Source organism: Candoia aspera, chromosome 3, assembly GCF_035149785.1.
Source record: "Candoia aspera isolate rCanAsp1 chromosome 3, rCanAsp1.hap2, whole genome shotgun sequence".
In the NCBI taxonomy this organism is placed as follows: Eukaryota; Metazoa; Chordata; class Lepidosauria; order Squamata; family Boidae; genus Candoia; species Candoia aspera.
Window position 1 is genome coordinate 124,057,215 of NC_086155.1, and position 19,427 is coordinate 124,076,641.

The 19,427-nt window shown below is 40.2% G+C and overlaps 1 protein-coding gene across 1 annotated transcript in view; it reads left to right on the forward strand.

Annotated features, from left to right (window-relative positions):
• Window positions 1-19,427, forward strand: part of TRIO (trio Rho guanine nucleotide exchange factor) — a 268,321-nt gene that overhangs the window by 173,261 nt on the left and 75,633 nt on the right. Inside the window, exon 34 of the mRNA XM_063298754.1 lies at window positions 7,173-7,416. Within this exon, the coding sequence (XP_063154824.1) occupies window positions 7,173-7,416 (244 nt within the window). The remainder of the gene's footprint in view (window positions 1-7,172; window positions 7,417-19,427) is intronic.

A 19,427-nucleotide genomic window follows, 5' to 3' on the forward strand; every position in this document is an offset into this window, starting at 1 on the left:
TCTTCGAAGTAGTTTTTCATCTCATTGATGAAAGCAGGGAAGGTGGCGAGGGCGGGGGAGCTGGACTCGTACAGTTGGACGTACCAGTCCGCCGCCCTGTCTTGGAGTTTGATCGCCACGGCGGCGATCTTGTCGGCCTCGGAGTCGTAGGAGTGTCCGTGCCTCCCCATGAACTCCCTAGCGTTCGTGACGAAGAACAAGAGTTTCGTGGGGGTCCTATCGAAGAAGATGGGGAAGTCCTTTGGGGCCCGGGCGTTTTGCGCGGCCCTGCCTCTCGCTTCCCGGTCTGTGGTGTCGTCCGCCTGTGCCGTCTGCTGACCCTCCGCTGGCCCGTGGGGGTTCGGTGCTTCGCTCGGGGTGTGGGCCTGTGCGGGGACGTCGTTGGGTGGCGCGGGGGGCATAAGCGACTGGAGCATGGTCCGGAGTTCCGTCAGTTGAGCCCGCATGTCCGCGAGTTCAGCTCGTGCCTCCTCGTCCACAGCCCGCGCCGCCGCTGGGGCCGGTTCCGTTGGCGCGTCAGCGGGGGTGGGTTGCCGGCGGGGTTCATCCTCCCTCTGCCGCGGGTCCGCTTCCTCCGCCGTCTGCTGGGTGTCTCCATCGTCCTCCTCCGTGTTGACCGCCGTTGGGCTGTCGCTCCACGCCCGTTGCTGGGGTGCGATGTGGGGCGCGGGGTCCTCCGCTGGTTTCGGAAGTCGTGCTGCTCCCTCCCGCGGTCGGGTTGCCTCCGTCGCCATCTCCCCTTGGGGTTGGAGCTGAGGCTCGGGTCGGGTGGGGTGGGCGTCCATGGCTCCGGGAGTCCGCGGTGCCTCTGGCCTTGGTCGGTCCTCCTCTGTCTCTTGCCGCGCGGCTCGCCCTCCTTGCCCGCGCCGCTCCGGCCTCATCTTGCTGGTCTTCTCGCTGTCTACTCCTCCCGCGGCTCGTTGTCGTCCGGTGGGGCTCGGCGAGGCTGAGTTTATGACTCTCAGCTTTATGTCATGCGGTGCCTGCCTCTGAATAATACTCAGACACTGGTTCGTGGATCAGGCTCTGATTTATTCACAGCGCAGTTACAGCGTCGGAAGAAAAAAGCTGAGAGTGACAGGAGCGCGCCGGTGCAGGGTTTAAATACCCCGCGCCGGTCAGCGCCCCCTCACTCGCGGTCACGTCACCCCCCTTTGTCCAATACGTTGCCCTGCCGGTGGGTGAGGGGTTGTGAGGCCCCGCTGGCGTTCCGGGATCGCCCATCATCGGGTTTTCTATTCATCCGGTGATTGCTGTCAGCTGGGCGATCTCCGTTGTATTGGCGCTGATGGCTTGGGTGTGCTCCGTGATCCGTTTAGTTATTGTTTGTTGGCCGTTAGTCGTTGTGGGTTGATGGCTACTTATCTTGAGCCCCTTCACCTATTTCCTTGCTATTGTCATGTGTGCCATTGCGCTGATGACTTCAGCTCAACGGCACTCATGACATGGTGATAAGGTGAGAAGGGTTCTAGAAAATCAAATCCAGGCCTAAGGCACTGGGCAATATTGTTGAAGTTGAATGTATGTTTTTCTGAATAATTTTCAGTAAATGGTTTGAGATCATTGAGGATATGAATATGGTATGAACTATCATAGGAGAAATTTTGCAAGTGAGCGTTCTATTCTGAATATGAACTGGCCAGGAAGAGATGGTTTAATATTTTATTTACAAGATTTACAAATATTTACAACAGTTTAAACTTAATTCAGGGTGGGAACAGTATTTTCAATCCAACAATTTCAACACAGCAAGAAGATAGAACAGAGCTTGGCTGAAGTACTCTAGAACCTCCACTGGATAAAACTTTGCAATGGAGCACAGAAACTTAACAAAACTCAACTACGGTCCACAACAAAGAAATAGAGTCTGTCTTGGATGAAAGGTACTGAGGTGCAGCAGGCCCTGGCTTGTCTGTAGAACAAGGCAAGACTTGGCTGTAGAATGCGACAAGACGGCGCGGCAAGGCTTGGCTGCAGATCATGGCAAGGCGACAAGGCAAGGCTCAACTGCGGAATGTGGCAAGGTGACAGGACAAGGCTCTACTATAGAACATGGCAAAGCAGCAAGACCAGGCTCGGCTGTGGAACATGGCAAGGCAGCAGGACAAGGCGCAGCTATGGAACGCAGCAAGGTGACAAGGCAACATTCAGCTGCAGGACGTGGCAAGGCGACAGGGCTGTGAGTTTCAGCCAGCCTCTGACTCAGAAAACGAAACTCTTTCTGAGTCAGAAGGGGAAACAGAAACTTAGCAGGCAGAAACTGGGAAAGCAAAACCCAGAAATGACTCAGCAGCGCAGGAGACGTTACAGACGCTGATTGACCAGTCTTTGGAGGAGGATTTGAATCCTCCAATCAGCGCGCACGAAAGACGTGCAGAAAAGCACGGGAAGGAGAAGGCAGCCTGATTGTCTGCAGAAGGGAATAGGTGCTCAAGGGATCAGCATAAAAGGCAGATGCACGAAGAGCAAGCTGCTGGAGACAACTGATCCTTCGAGCTTGCAGCCCCAGCAGAAGAGTCCTTCCTGCGTCGGAAACCTCATCTGTAGCCGGAGGGGAACCAGCGCCTGCGTTTCTTACCAGAGAGGTCCTGTATCCTGCACTCGCTGCCACAGAGGATCTTCTCCCTGCCGAATCCAGCAACCTCAGCCTTGCGTCCAGCTTCGGATCTCACTGCCGCCATTCTGCACGTTCCAGGCGCACTTCTAGCTGTGCTTCCAGCTCCCAGCCTTGTCCAGAGTCTCCAGTCCAGTTCTGTTGTGCTTCTAGTTTCCAGTCTCGCCCAGGATCTCCAGTCAAGTCTAGCCGTGCTTCAGTGGCCCAGCATTGTTCAGGAACTTCAGACTTACCTTGTTACACTCTGAGTTCTCAGCCTTATCCAGAACCTACAGTCCAGTACAGTCGTGTTTCGAGCTTGTCGCCTAGTAAAGAATTTCCAGTCCAGCCTAGTTGTGTGCCAAGCTTCTAGCCCAGCCCAGAGTCTCTGGTCAAGCCCAGCCTTGTTTCGAGTTATCAGCTTTGTCCTGAGTCTTCAGCCCAGTGTACCCAGTCCAGCTTGGATCACCCAGTTCAGTCCAGTCTTGCCTCCAGAGCCAAGCCTTGCCCAGTAGTTCCAATTCAGTCTCGCCTAGCTTCTGGGTACCAGCCTAGTTCGGGTGGTGTTTCAGATTGCAGACACTCACTCCAGTTCCAGTTTTGCCACGTGTCCTAGCTTCTTCCAGTTCCATCGCTTCGGTCAGTGAATTGTGCCTAGCTGTTTCATCACCATCTCCTTCTGCAACCTTGCCAGTTCTCCTGTTGTTGCCCGGGTGGTCTTGATCGGAACCAGCCTACCTCTTGATCACAAAGACTTATTACTGTAAATAGTTACATTAATAAAGAATGTTTTGATAATAACCCTGTCTGGCTGCCTCATAGTCTGAACAGGACAAGGACAAGGCTCGACTGAGGAATACGACAAGGCAGCAAGACAAGACTGTAGAACACAGCAAGGCAGCAGGACAAGGAGTGGCTGTGAAACGTGGCAAGGCAAGGCTCGGTGATGGATCATAGTAAGGTGGCAAGGCAAGCGCTAAGCACGTGGTCTGGTGCAGGAAGACAGGGCTCAATGACAGGCTCTAAGTCTTTGGCAGTACAGACAGGCTCGGAGTTCACGGTCTCAACTGTTGAAGGCACTGAGGCAGGAGCAGACTGAGAGTCAGGCTTCAGCGAAGTTTCCAACGAACGGTTGTCTCCGCAACCCGTTCCTTGCACTGGCACCTTTTTATTCTGTCTCCTTCCCACCGTTTCTCTTCAGGAACCAATTGGGCTTCTCTCTGCTTGGTGCGCTTTTCAGCTCTCCTTTCTCTTGCACTCATAGGCAGTGGCGAATCCGCCTCCTGCCCCTCACCAATCAGCAGCCCCGGACTTTCTTGTCTTGCTGAGTCATGCTCTGCTTCAATTTTCCCACCTTTAATATTACCAACGCTCAACTCCCCCTCCTCTGAGTCAGAGTCAGACTCTATTCTGACACTGAGTCAGTGAATGAGATGATATGCAGTTCGTCTGATTAGCTTATTTCTGCTTGGCTGTTGTAAGTTAAAGGTAGATAAAAGTAAGTTACTGAAAATTATTTTGATATTTCATAAAGTGTGGCAAAAAGGCTGGGTATGGTGGTATGAGAGCACTGTCCTATACAAAACATAAGTTTGTAGATGGTAATTAAAAGCCATCTGTCACCCCCTATTCATTCAGTACCTTAATGTGTCATTTACCTAACAAAGTAGGATCATGATTTCTGTTCACTAATTGGCAATTCTATCACTTAAATAAAAGTATATCTGATTTACCAGAAATACTTTCTGTTTCCTTATTTTGCTTAGATTTCTAAGCAAAAAATAATATTCAAGTGTTGTTTTTTTAATCATACAAAACCTGACTAAAGTTTCTTGGCTTATTTAGATATTTTAAAGGGAGAAAGAAGTTACTGAGAATCCTTGGGGGGTTTTCTTTGTATGTTTGTTTGTTTGTGGTTCAAACAAACTGGAAGAGTTCCTGTATTGAAGTGATTGAGATCTGGCTACACCACTGCATATACAGTATCCCCTTATTTTAAGAAACAAATTTCTCCTTTCTGCCTTAATAACCTTGGAAAGAAACTTCAGAGGGAAGATTCATAACTTCTGCCCTTTGAATGAAAGTATGGAGGAGTCCATAAAGCCATATAATCTAGCCTTGTTTAGCTGTTCATCTTTGCAACGTTTCCCTACAAATGTCTTTTTGATATGCATTGGACACACAAGTCCTATCCAGGCATTACAAATGCAGGGACTTAACAGTTTGACCAATCTGCCAAACTTAATGCTCTGTGATCTCTACTAAACTCCTTTTTCCCTGCAGATGTTCAGCTCTTCAGTGCAATTGTCTGCATCTGGGAAGCCTTCCAAAGTACAACTGCACTTGGGTTGGCTTCCATGTGATCTAGGACCCTAATAATGCTTCCTGGCTTATGGAAGCCAACATGACTACAGTTGTATTAAGAAAGACTTCACTGCAGACATTTATAATAAAAGTGCAAATGATTGAAGAAAAAAGAAATCAATGGAGTGAAGTTGGCAAAGGGGCAGGGGTTGAATACTTCTTGTTTGTAATGTCTGAAAATTCCTCCTGAGAGATGTTATATATTTGAGGAAGATGGCAGCTGTGTACAGATGGATACCTCTTAACTGTATTTCATGTTAGCCAGGATCCCATGGAGTATCATGATGTTTGAATAATAGGGATGAAAATGGAACATGGATTTCCCACATGGAGACAAATAGCATATGCAGAATTTAGAGAATGTGCTGTCTTCTTATTGAAATGTATAGCTTTCTTGAGGTTTGGAGGATTGGAAAATGCTTTAGGAGCATTTCTCAGATGGGATCTTTCCCAGTGTGGCAGTTTGAAATTGTTTTAATGAGAAATTTTAGGATTAATCCTATGCAAAGCATGAACTCTCTTATTAAACTACAGTCCTTCCTCTCCCATCACCCACTATTTCCTTCCTCCCTCCCTCCCTCTTATACCACACCATCCATCACTAAAGAACAAAACCTTCAAAATAGGTACAATCTTCTAATGTGGACATGGATGTATTTTATGATATTTGGGCCTGCATCTGCAATAATAAAACTAACAAGGCCAATTTTGAATGATCAATTCAGGATGATTCAGACACAAATTTTCTGTTAGCAGCATTCTTTTCTTAGAAGATGTACATACTGACATGTTGTGGTCAGACTCTAAATCAAAAAAGCCATTTTCTCAGACCCCTTCAGGCATACAGCTGTTTTCAATTGTTTCTGATTCCAATCTAAGGGAAGTAATATAAAAATAAGTCATTAAAAAAAAACCCAAGGGCTTTTTCTTGCCTGCCTACCCCCTCCACCCCCAAATAAATTCTCTTTGACATAATTTTGAATGGATGGAGCTCTAATATAAGCAGAGGAGAAGGGTGTGAGTGAAGAAGGATACCCCTCATACACTTAATAAGTGGGAAGGCAGCATGTTTCTGAAAATGCAAACCTTGTAACTTGAATGGAAATTGTCCTGAGAGATTACGTAGGAGCAACATGATTAATTCCTGCCTGTGTCTTGACGGGCGCAAGCTGATTTATTTTGCTTCATTATGAGAAACATACATCGTCTTTTCTCTTTACCCTTTCCCTCCCCACTTTCAAAACTAGGATCAGAAAGCAAGCTTGCAGTCTGTGGTCATGGGAAAGTTTGAGGAGAACTCCAGCCAGAGTAACTGAAGTTATAATACAATATGTAGAAAGGAAGGGAAAAATTAACCTGTACTTTTATTTTATTTTATTTATGTTGATTGCCTGATGGACCAGAAAGATATATCTTAGCCCTGGGACGTACCAAAAGAGACATACCAAAAAGTAATATTCCTCAAAAAAGTAACTGGTTCCATCCCTCTTTTGTAATGCAAATCACTAGAAGAAATACATTCCTAATCCAGACCACAGTATTTGGTGCATTACTCAAAGCTGGGAAGTGAAATCAAATGTAGGTGATTACATTATGTGATTTCACAGGGAATGTATTTGTTTAGGGAATATAAAGGGTAAGCTTTATAACCAACAGTGTAAACACTGCATTGTTTTCAGAAATTTTCAGTAAATTTCAATAGAAGGAAAACAATTCTTTTTTGAGGGGGATAACGGGAGGAACACTTAGGTAGTGGCATAATGTACCATGAATTTACTAGGGAAATCCATTCCAATTATTTATATAATAATTGGATAATTTTTCCATATAATGTCAGAACATAATTGGAAGATCATTTAATGACACTGATGTTGATAATTCTTCATGTATGTCTTGTAATAGTTGGATTTTATGTGAATTATTTAAGAATAAATTCAACTTTTCAGTATTTTTCTTATTAAACTCATATCTGTTCTCACTGTGAGGGCAGACATAAATACTGAAGAATAAAGAATAAATAAAATATAGATAAAGAACTGAAAAAGAATCATTTTGTGGGGACTATCACAATATAAGGCAAAAATGAGAATTGCACCTTGTCACTAGCTTTTATGGAACCACTTCAGGTGGTCAAAAATTTGTCCAGATGGGTGGACATGAATCAATTCTTCAACATAGAATGCTGAGGTTTCTGTTTTGTTTGCTTTCTCTACAGTTATCTGGTGGTTGTGAGCTGACAGTGGTCATCCATGACTTTACAGCATGCAACAGCAATGAACTGACAATCCGTCGTGGTCAGACGGTAGAAGTTCTAGAGAGGCCTCATGACAAACCTGACTGGTGCCTAGTACGAACTACTGACCGGTCCCCAGCTGCAGAAGGACTAGTTCCCTGTGGTTCTCTCTGCATTGCCCACTCTAGAAGCAGTATGGAGATGGAGGGCATCTTTAACCACAAAGGTAGGAGAATTAAGTCTTCCAGTTGTCTACTTTCTCCTTTTCCCATACTTCTGGTTAACAGTGCTATAGTGGATATCATAGAAAATGATATAAGGTGCAGTGCAACTTAGGACTACTTAGTTTACATAGGATGGGGCTTTGTGTAACTTTTTTGTAGATTACAACTGTGAATGTTGAGTTGGGTTGTTGCTTCTTTCATTGAGGTCTTCTATAGAGTGTAACATGGTCATTTATTAATTAATTAATTTAAAAGATTTGTATGACTGCCCATCTTAAACACAACTCTGGGCGGCTCACACCAAGAGTAAAACCCAGTAACTATAAAATCATAAACCATAAAACTATGTATATGGGGTGCCACTGAATTTCTCATGGTGGAAAAATTAAAATATAGCTAATAATTTAAGTTAGTTTATTAACTTGTGGAACATATTACATGCATTCTCAAAAAAGAGAGAAAGAGGTTTTATATAAATCTCAAATGCAAAAGCATGAATGTAAATGATCAATTTATTGCCGTGGAGTTATATGTTATTTAGATGATCAGGAAGTCTGCAGATTTTCATCTTAATGACAATTGGCCTCCTGCACTTTTACCCTGTTAATTGCAAGAAGAGAAGTTAAATGTTTCTTGATTGTGACATAGATGGGAGACCAATCTTACTGTCCTCAAATGCTTACAGAGAATGGGAGGGCCCCGCTGGTCTCTCAGTTTACCATATCATTGGAAAAGGCAAAAGTGGCAAGAGTGACATGCATTTCTGCTTTTCGTGTAAAAGCTAATAGCATATGCAAGACAGATTTTTCTCCTTCCCTGTATTCTTTATACATGCTCAAGGGTCTGAGTAGGCAATTTCAGTTTCATCACAGATAATGCTGGCCTTTTAAGTCAAGTCAAGATTTGTAGATTCCTGTACTTGACAATATTTGGCAGCCTAAGGAAGTCAGAGAAATTTGTATGGAACCACCAGAAGTGATTTCTATATGTACTTCTTGTTGGCAGAGTGCTAGAAAGCCTTTGGCCCAGGAGAGATCAGAAAAGTCACACACCAGGCATTTCTATAAAAATATTTTTTATTTACAGAAAGCAAACATATTTAAAAGCTTCTGCATTCTTACAGGCTCTCAGTGAGAGCTGCTTAACTCTCTACATGCCTACACAGAAGGGAAACTGAAACTAAAACAAGTCCAGGCACATTCTTCTCCCCAGGTACAAAAATTAACATCCGAAAAGAGGACAATTAAATTCAACCTCTCCACCCGCCCAAAATGATTAGTTACCATAGTAACCTTAATCTGTAGTAGAAAACATTAACACTTCTAACCCATGCATTCACATCCACAGGGTTCCTGTTAAACTCTGAAGCATTTGTTACACCCGTAATTGGTTCAAGACATCCATTGTATTATCTCTGTAGTCTGTTTAATAGATTTGTCAAACCTTTCATAACAATTTGCCTTGAAGAGAGAATGCAATCTTCAAGTATTTTTGTTCCACATTAGCCCCCTACATATACTTTGAAAAAGACAGTTCCAAATAGTTGCTGAATAAAATATTTTTGAATGCTTACCATTTAACATCTTGTCTTCTGTCATTTAGAAGAAAGCCAGCCATGGTAACATCTTCCTTTTAGGTTTGCTATTCCCTAGAACTTTTTTTTAATGGGAATTTTGAAGAGAGTGATTGTGTAGTTTACAGTATCTGTTAGTTACTGTACAAGTTACACAGAACATCTTCTGGCAGTATACAGGTCCCAAAGGTTCTGCACATTTATTCTAGACATTTTTGATACAACATGTATCTGTGTGTGTTGGTTAAGTGATATTGGATTAAGTCTTTGCAATGCTAGGCATTTTGCTTATGTCCCTTCCAAGCAATCAGTCATTTTATTTCAGTCATTGACCAGTAAAGCAAAGCAAAATGAAAGAGTCACAACTGATTAGAGTAAAACAAGCTATAAAATCATATAACAATACAAGTATCATTGTAAGTCAGAGTTTAAGAATTTGGGGTGTAAAAAATAATACGGTAAGGTATACAATTTATATAAGGCAATTAAATGATTGTTTAGAATAATAAACAAGCAGTCATTTCAATAGTATTGAGGATGATTCAGAAATAAATATGAATTATGGCCATGTGATATATATCAGGAGCCATAGCAACTAAATTTGCAGAAGTAACTGAAAAATCAGGGATGCGGTGGTGCTGCGGGTTAAACCGCTGAGCTGCTGAGCTTGCCAATCGGAAGGTCGGCGGTTCGAATCCGCGTGGCGGGGTGAGCTCCCGTTGCTAGTCCCAGCTCATGCCAACCTAGCAGTTCGAAAACATGCAAATGTGAGTAGATTAATAGGTACCGCTTCGGCGGGCAGGTAACGGCGTTCTGCTTAGTCATGCCGGCCACATGACCACGGAAGGGTCTACGGATGAACGCTGGCTCTTTGGTTTGAAACGGAGAAGACCACTGCCCCCTAGAGTCGGACACGACTGGACTTAATGTCAAGGGAAACCTTTACCTTTACCTAACTGAAAAATCATGGTTATACCAAAGAAAATAATCAACCACCTTTCATCTTGGGAGGATTTTTATTGGTTTAAAATCAGTCAAGTAAAAATTTACAGTGTCAATGTGGAAGAAGCAGTAAAGTTAAAGTGAATTATTCATTGTCATACCTGTCCCTTGCATTTCTGTACAGAATGAACTTACAAAAACAAGTCAGCATGGTATTAAAAAGAAAACCTAGAAGTTAAAATCACAATGATTATATAGCAGAATAAACAAATTGAAAGGGCAAATATGGTGTCCTCTTGCACCTCCTGTCCTCTTCCTTTGAAAGTGAGAGTAAGGATTTCTTTCAACCCTGCTTTCTACTAGAACTCATCCTCTTTCTTGGCTTCTGTGATTGTCCTGACAGGAAGAAGTCTTAAGCTCTACTGTGTAACTAGAGATGGTTGATTTAACACTTTCCTTCAGTTTCATCTTTGGTGGCCAAGAATGTTCCTCTGTTCTGGTCTTAATGTGTTTTAACAGTTCACATTTAAGTAGCTATTTGATTTTAATTGACAGTCTTCTGAACACCTTGAAGCAATTCCCAAGACTTTCAAATTGTTTACCATAACATGTATTATACAATGAAGCAAAAAAGCTGAGAAGTTGACTATATCTTATGGGGGAAAAGCAATGAAATTTAAGTTATTCTTCACTCAGGGGAAAAAAATGGCTTTTGGATAGTTTGCAGTCAAAAAGATTAAGCAAGCATATAAAAAGTATTATTGTTTGAAAAGCTAGGAAGCAAGATGAAATAATATCCTTATGCTTTCCAAAAGCCGTTTTTCCTCCCAATCATTCAGTTTTTGCAAGCTAGCTAATTTTTATCTGTGGTGCCGAGGGAACATGCAAATTTCAGCAAACAGCACAATCTTTGTGTTAGGAACTGAAGACATTAAATCCTACTGGATGCAGCTAGTAATGCTGGAACTGTAATACATTGTATAGTAAGAAGAAAAACTTACTCTGTACAGAATTTGTCTTAATGTCACATTGTGTGATTCATTGATTCTGAAATGATTTGCTGATACTTCTTAATTGGAGCACACAGGTTTTTGGTTTTTTGGTTTTTTTTTGTTGTTTGCTTACTATAGTTGAGAGAAGGGTGGAGAAAAGGATCAAACTGGCTGGCTGTAATAATTCTTTGCCGCTGAGTTCATAACCAAGAACACCCTCTTTTGTTCCTTACAGAAGAACTATATTATAAATAAAATTCCTGGTAATTTCTGTAAACTCAGTCCTTAAGCACTGCAGCTAGATATTTGTCTGTTTTGGGACTGGGTGGCCCTTGAAACTGAGAAATTTGGCATGATAACTCATGCTGCATCTTGCTTGCAATGACTGTTAATTATATAATGGAAAAAAATAGAAAGATAACCTGTTAAAAACTATAAGATTATTATATCTAAGTAAAATTTACCTTTTCCTTTTTCATTGTTAAATATAGGGATGGAACCCTCTCTAGGTTTCTGCAGCCATATATGTAGCATGAAATCATAGAATTTACATTCTTACTGTTTTACCACATGCATTCATCAGAAAAAAATATCTTAATGTTATTTTTCTTTAAGTTTGAAAAAACAACTTAAGCATATGTTGGAAAGTTTAAATAAGAAATTAAATAGACTAAAGACATTTTATTTATGCAACCCTCTTGGGTTATGGTCTTCGCTTTGTTGAGAATGCACTGTCTTCCATGCTCAAGATATTCCCCATCAGGGAAGAGATGTGCACATGTACCACTAATAGCTAGACTTGGCTTTTAGAGTTAACACAGTCACATTTGACTACAAGGGGACATTTCTCCAGTATGAGAGGACTATTAAAATTGAAGCTGAATAGAAAAAACAAGAGGCCAAATATTTTCATAGTGCTTGGAAGTTACTTAAAACTACAGTAATTGAAGTTCCACTAGAATATATCCCAATGTTAGATGTCATCCAAGTCCAGGAAAAGGTCATGGCTTTCTTGAATTCAGGAATCTGTAAAGCTAAGGAATCTTTCTTTCAATCGATAGAAAGCCTGTCCTAATTAGAAGAACAAAAGGGATTATATACTCTGATGGGCAGATGTATAAGGTAATAAGGAATGCAAAAAATAACCTTCTTGGGGAGTCAAAAAATTAAGGGAAACAATAAGAACTTCTTTAAATATTTTAGAAGGAAAAAAACTAGCCAGGAAAATAGTTGGGTCATTACAGGACAAAGATGTAAATGGAGTGCTTGAGGAAGCAAGATTAGGATAGAATGTATAGGACAGGTACCTGAACTTGTATTGATGTTCTCTAAATGAGAATCAAAACAACTAAAGCAAATTGAAATAACAAAATTTGATATCTTTGGACATCTTGGGAAACTAACCATTCATAATTCGTTGAGTCCTGTTTGCATCCACCAATAGTTGTTAAAGAACTCAAATATGAAGTTGTTGACCTCTTAGCAAAATATGTAACTTGTCCTTCAGATAGGATCAGTGCCAGAAAACTGGGTGGTAGCCAACCAGTTGCAAGTTTTTAAAAAGGAATCCAAAGAAATTCTAGGAAACTATAGCCAGTTAGGTATAGTGGTTAAGGCATCAGGCTAGAAACTGGGAGACCATGAGTTCTAGTCCCACCTTAGGCACAAAGCCAGCTGGGTGACCTTGGGCCAGTCACACACACTCAGCCCTAGGAAGGAGGCAATGGCAAACTACTTCTGAAATCTGGCCAAGACAACTGCAGAGACTTGTCCAGGCAGTCTCTGAGAATCAGACACAATTGAACGGATTAGAAAAAAATAGGCCAGTAAGATTAACATCTGTTCCGAGCAAATTGTTAGGAACTATAAAATTGAAAAAAAAAATAAGCACACCAAAGAGCATGTTTTGCTGAAGAAAAAAACATCATGGATGCCCCAAAGGCAGATCTCACCAATCTCCTAAAGTTTTTCAAGAGTGTTAATTGACACATGGATGACATTATATATTTGGATTTTCAAAAAATTCAATAAAGTTTGTCATCAAAGTTCCTGAGTAACTTAGTCATGGGATTGGAGGTTCTGTCTTTTTATGGATTGCTAACTACTTAAAAAAAAAAACAGAAAATGAAGAATAGGGATAGAGTAGGTAATTTTCTTAATGAAGGGAAGTAAGAAATGTAGATTCTCAAGGATTTGTGTTGAGACCAGTGTGTGGCAGAATGAGATACCCTGATGGGGACAGAGTTATAAAATGATCTCCAAGTTAACTTTTTTTTTCTGCTTACCAACTTATCATTGGGCACCAAGAAGCTTGGGGGGCAGGCATATCTCCCTTTTGGTGGAAATATATTAAAGGGCAGCTCTGTTAGGCATTGGAGCAGTCTGTTGGACATGGTTGGTGTTGTATTTGTGCTGTGTGGACTGGAGGTGCTATGTGAATCCAAGCACAGTTGGAGAAAGAAGGGATCTGCATTTGAGGACCCAACTGGAGCAAGCAGGACCAGAGAGATCTTTGGGATGGAATGGACTGGCTGATGGAAAAGACTGCTGCATTTGAAAAGGACAAACCAGATGTCAGCGAGGACAGCTTGATAAAAGTACTGGAAAATTAAGAAAAAAGAGTCATTTTTCCCTCCTCCTGTTCTGTTTTAGCCCTTCTCTGGGCTAAAGTAAACCTGAGGAGCGAAAGTATTGAAGCTGTCCAGCAGAGTGAGCACATCAGAGTTGTGAAAAGGAACACCTGTGTGAACACCAGGGAGCAAAACAGTTAAGAAACTAAAAAAGGAGGGAGTGAATACGTTTCCTAAGAGGAAAGACTAGAACATTTGGGATTCTTTTGCTTGGAAAAAGGCATTTGAGGTGGGACAGGACTGAGGTATATAAAATCTTAAGTGGCATGGGAAAAAATGAGCAGAAATGGGTTTTTTTTATTCTCAAAATATAAATATTAGGAATCATCCAATTAAACTGAAAACTATTGGTCCTGAAGACTCAACATTATCTCCAGGCTAGGGGATAAATATCAGTTGCAGAAGCACAATAGCAGGAGAGGTGTTTGTTTCTCCCATCACACACAAATTTTGCTTTTGACAGGGTTGGTAAGTTACTGGGCTATATAAAAATGGACATATATGTGGTCAGCTGTCCATGGGCACTGAGTCAATGCGCACATTTTTTCCTCAGTTGTTTTTTTTTCCCCCTACACATCCAGTTTCAATTTTAATTAGCCATTATTTATACCATAGGTTGATGTATAATTCTTGCTGTTCAGAACAAAACTTTCCAAACTGTTTCCATCTGGTTTTCTTTCAACAAAGCAAATTAAAGGTAACTCTAGGTACAGACATAGATATTTGTTTGTCAGAAGTTACTGTTTGCTTGAAGAGTTGCATGAGAGAAAGTATTGGATACACATGAGCCTGGAACTGTGTCTCTCATTCCAGGTTCAGGTAATAATACTTGATCTGGCCCAGGTTAGCTTCACCTTGTAAATCATGATTTAGAAATATTATATGCATGGAATTATCTGCCTCTGTGTCTTCATTGGAGATAGACATTTATAGGAAGCGTATAAGGAGACCTTGTAGCTGCCTTACATCATTCACACTTTGCTGATTGCTCAACCAGTTTCCATTTACCTAAAAAGTCTTCTGGAGTGCAAATCTCTTTCTGCATATATAGACATCTTGATTCGAATCCTTATAACCCATAAAGGTTGATTGCTCAGTGCTCCCTTTAGAACTGTAAACTTAAGAGCTAAATTATTTGTGTTTCTGTGGTGCTCCCAATAGTAAATTGTGTTCATCTTAAGTTTATGCATTCACCTACCCTCATATCTTATAATTTGCCAATATTTTGCATTTGAGGGTTTATTGAGTTCATAGTGCTGGAGCAGACTGGCTGTGTCAGTCACATCAAGGAAACGGGTTCTTTATCATTAAACAATGTACTAGAATTCATTGAATGATATACCTTGGGGGATCAGATCTTAGATTTTTAATACTTCATTGCCAGTTGAAATATTGTATTCTTGTCCTCCCAAAGAAACAAGTGCTAAATGTATGTGCTTACTCTGTGTCTCTTGCATTCCAGATCCTTTCTCTGATGATTTTCTTTTCTAGTTTGTCATGATTATTTGAATTAGAAAAACTGGAAAATACTGCACTTGTTACTTTGTCATAATTTCCAGCCCTAATCCATTTGGTGTTTGTTCATGCTTTAATAACTTATTTTTATTGTCCTTGATTATTGCTAAATCTGCTGACTGCTCTTTTTTTTTCCAATGCTAAGAAGTGTTTGAATGTTAACTCTGCAATGTAATGAGGAATTTGCTTGAACTTCAGTTAGGCTAGTTACGGTATCACATCTGGCCGTTCCCAAGTGTGAGCCTGAAATCTGGAGTTGTGCTGGTAATGAGTCAGAGGATAGCATCCCCCGAAGGGAGTAGCTCTGCTGAAGACAAGGGAATTTACAAGAGCTGAAAGCTTAAATGCATTCTCTACCCCACCTCCTGGCCAGGGAGTACTTAGAGGGAAGAGGAACAGAAGAACACCAGCATAGCCTTTGTGTAGAAATTTTCTCCAGAAAGGTACAGCAGTGGTGTAAGGATTTTACAGCAGCTCAGTTTACCATGTCAGATAGAATTGACACTCTGCAGTCTCATCATTCTCCCTACTGTGGAAATGGACAGTCTGACAGCTGTAAATACTGGATCCTGGACTTAGGTATAAATGATACTCAAAATTTCTTGAAAGCGGGAATGCATGTTTCTGTGTGTTTGTGATATTTTTCCATTGCAGAAGCAGATGCATGTAGGTGAATAAATCAAATGTATCAAGTGGAATCAAACGTATCTCCAGTAGATTCTGGGAAATGGATAAGAATCTTAAGTCTAGTCGATAAAAGAAGCACTGATTCTGTTTGTAGCAACTTTTAAAGGAAAAATGCAAGTCAGAAATGGGAAGACTAGCACTGCTGTAACATATATTGAGCTGCCTAATTATATTTATGTGTAACCGACTCAAAGCTAAAATTAAAAAGATAATTTATGAAAAAAACAGTACTCAGTTAAGTATCTTCTAGAGAGTACACCATAGACAAAAAAAGGCTATGATTACATTTTCTTCATTGTGCACTGTGTATTGGAGAGGTCATACAACAGTTGTACATTTGACTTTTAGTAGTTTCAGCTGTTTTAGTCTGTTCCATAAAGAAAGTGTGGGTTTTTTCTTTTGATGAATGGATTTGGATTTTTTAGCTTTCCTGCATGAGAAATAATGAATTCAAATAGAACTATATTAAATAATGTACTGATTTTGCTCTCTGATCAGGCAGGAATAATAAAATCTTAAAAGTATATCTTTAATATACTTTGTGAAATGCTTGAGTACATCGGAACATTGCTGATGCATAAAAGCTGCAAAACCTTTTGATAAAGCCTTTGAATTAATATTTTCATTCTCATTTGGTTTAATTAAAATGTATCCAGGTATATTTGCATTTCCCTGCATATACTGATGGCAACACAGCAGTCTCAATATTCTCAAAATTTAAAGTATTCTAAGGTTACGTGTGCATCCCAAGCTTATGCATAATCTCTCAGAAGTTCAATAACTGCAAAAACAAATATTCCTATGTCTGCAGCAGCAGGTCAAGTTCAGAATAATTTCAGTAGAAACACATGAGTGTATGTATATCTGAGTTAGAGGCATTTACTTATGGATATATTAGCATTTCAGGCAAGTGATATGCTAAAGTCTGGAACGATAGGAAAACAGCAGGAAACTATTTTTACTGCTATTCATTCATGGAAGAGTTTTAATTCTGCCTTCTGAAAAGTGTGATAGTTTCTTGAGGAATATTTGATATCTTCCCAGGAGCATTAATTGCAGAAATATTTCTCAGATGCTTCAGCCTGTAGTGCTACTAGGATAGATGCTGAGGCAGGCAAAAGATCACATTGTTATAAATCACCTTATTGCCAACTTAGGCTTAAAGTATGCTCCCACAGATCACAAGCAACAACGTAAGTGCACCTTATTATTTGACACACAGTTTTAAAAAGTTGCTGCGTTTATGAGGTGGCTAAGAGAGGAAGATATAAGGTTGGTTTTGTTCTTTAAAAGAGGAAGGTTCTTTAATGCAATAACATCTTTCCTTCCTTTTTAGTATAGTCTGTATATTATGTATTTTGAAAAAATAATAAAATTACTAATTACAAAATATATTTACTGGACTCTTGAATTCTTGATGATCGTTTGTCAAAATATCCTGACATACTTCAAATTTTAGGGTGGAAAGAAATTCAAAGAGCTGCTCTAAGGCATCCTTTATGCCTCAAGTTAAACATGGCTAGCTAACAGATTTCATTCCAATGTGGTTATAAAGACTGTTGAGTCACCTGGCAATACGTTTGTCATTCCCTGAGGCTTGTGCAAATCAATCTTATTCTACCCTGAATTTGGTATATTGCAGTATCTAATAAATGTTCACAAAAATGCATGTGATTTTATAAAGTGGCTATTTTTAAAAAAAAATATGGAGAGATTATAATTAGGAAGATGTGATCTTTCTTGATCCATGGCTGCTCTCACTTAAAACAGGCAGTCTTGAAATACTATTTTCCCCCAAGCATCTAGAATTAGTAAGTCACACTTTTAGAGTATTCATATGTTAAGACAAATACATTTTTGCCAGTGTAATATTTCTTATAATGCTGTAACTCATGACTTTTAAAAAAAATAAAAGGAATGTTTATAGTGTTATGTACCACACTGACTTAAAATAGATTCCCAAATGCACTTGAGGATTTTCTTGCCTCCTTTGTAGTCAACACAAAATCCTATCCCATCTGTGGAATGTGGAAGTAGTCTGGGTAGTAGACACTGCCATTTCTCAGTGTCCTCTTCCATTTTTCAGAGCCAAATCAACCAAAGGAATGACCACTTGAGTGTAAATGGAGAAAATCCTAGGGTTATTCAGATCAAGCTTGACTAAAACCCATTTGGATTGCTGTTTCATGTTGTTGAAGAATGCTTGGTCTCTATTGTTGCCATATGGAATAGGATGTTATTGCTTTCCCTTTTATGCAGCACTTCTTCTGCCAGGATGTTGGGAAGAAAAACCAGGCCTTCATATGTGAGATACATTTCCTCTAAAAGAGCAGATCTGTCCAGGAGTTATTTTTGATTCTTACTTATCTCTGGATGCTCAGGAAACATGGGCATCTTTGGGGTGGGATGGGCAAGGGGGCAAATAATATTTGTGTGACTACATCACCATGCATGCTTACATCAGACATTGGGATGGAATAGTGACATTTGTATGAAGACATCACAGGGGGTATGCTATCATTTTGGTGTTACATTTTGCTGTGGACAGTGCTGTCAGGAAATAGCAGTGAAGTGAATGCATTTGCAGTTATCTCTAGTGCCCCAGCTATGATCATTCTTGTGCTGATGGACTTGGTGGTATCTTCCATGTCTTGGTTATATCCTGATTTGGCTATTACAAAGGGTGAGCATCCAAAAATTTCAATTGGGGCAAAATATTACATCTAGGCTGCTAATGAAAGCATGATACAGAAGCATATTGCCCATATTGAAAGATTTGCACTGGATTCTAGTTGTTTTCTGGACACAGTTTAAAATGATGATGTTAGTCTTTAGAACCTTAATTGCCTTAGGGTCTGCCTATCCTAAAACCTGCCTATCTTAGTATGAATCCTTCTAGATATTAGTCAGTGGGACAGCCCATTCTGAAGAAGGTCTCCCTTTCTAATGTCCATTTGTGAAATACCTAGGAGAGGACCTTCTTCAGTGTTGCTTCCAACTTATCAAATATAGTTCCCTAAGAATGTAATTCATATCTCACTTTTTCAACTTTTATGAAGGGAATCAAGACCTTCCTCTATGTTAGGGCTTATGAATTAGTCTAAAAATTATTTGACTGTTCTTATCAATGTTATTGTTACATGCCTTGAGTGCCATACAGACAGTAAAATGGAAGCCAATGTGATATAGTGATTAAGACGCTGGAGTAGAATCAAGGACACCCAGGTTTAAATCCATACTCTACCAGGGTGGTTGTTGTGGGTAATTATTGGAGGAGGGAGTACTATATATGTGATCCTGAGTTCCTGAGGAAAATGGGATATAAATCTACCAAATAATAATATGAATAGTTAAAATAAATATATAAAAAGAGAGCCTATCAGTTGTTGCTGTTACGGAAATACCTCCCAGATAAAAATGGGGCAGAAATAACTAAGAAGAGAAATTACAGCTATGTTTCTTCTGCAAATACTAGAAAATGTGTCAGAATGGCAGAATAACCAAAGATACAGGTTTAAATGCTCTCCACTTTGAGTCTAGCTTCATAGCCAGAAAAACATAGATTTATAATACGTGTAGAAAAAATTGATAGCTTCTGTAACTTTAGCAATTAAGTGTTAATACAGTTTTGATTACTTTAAATTAATCAGAGGAGTTACCTTGCTACTAACAGA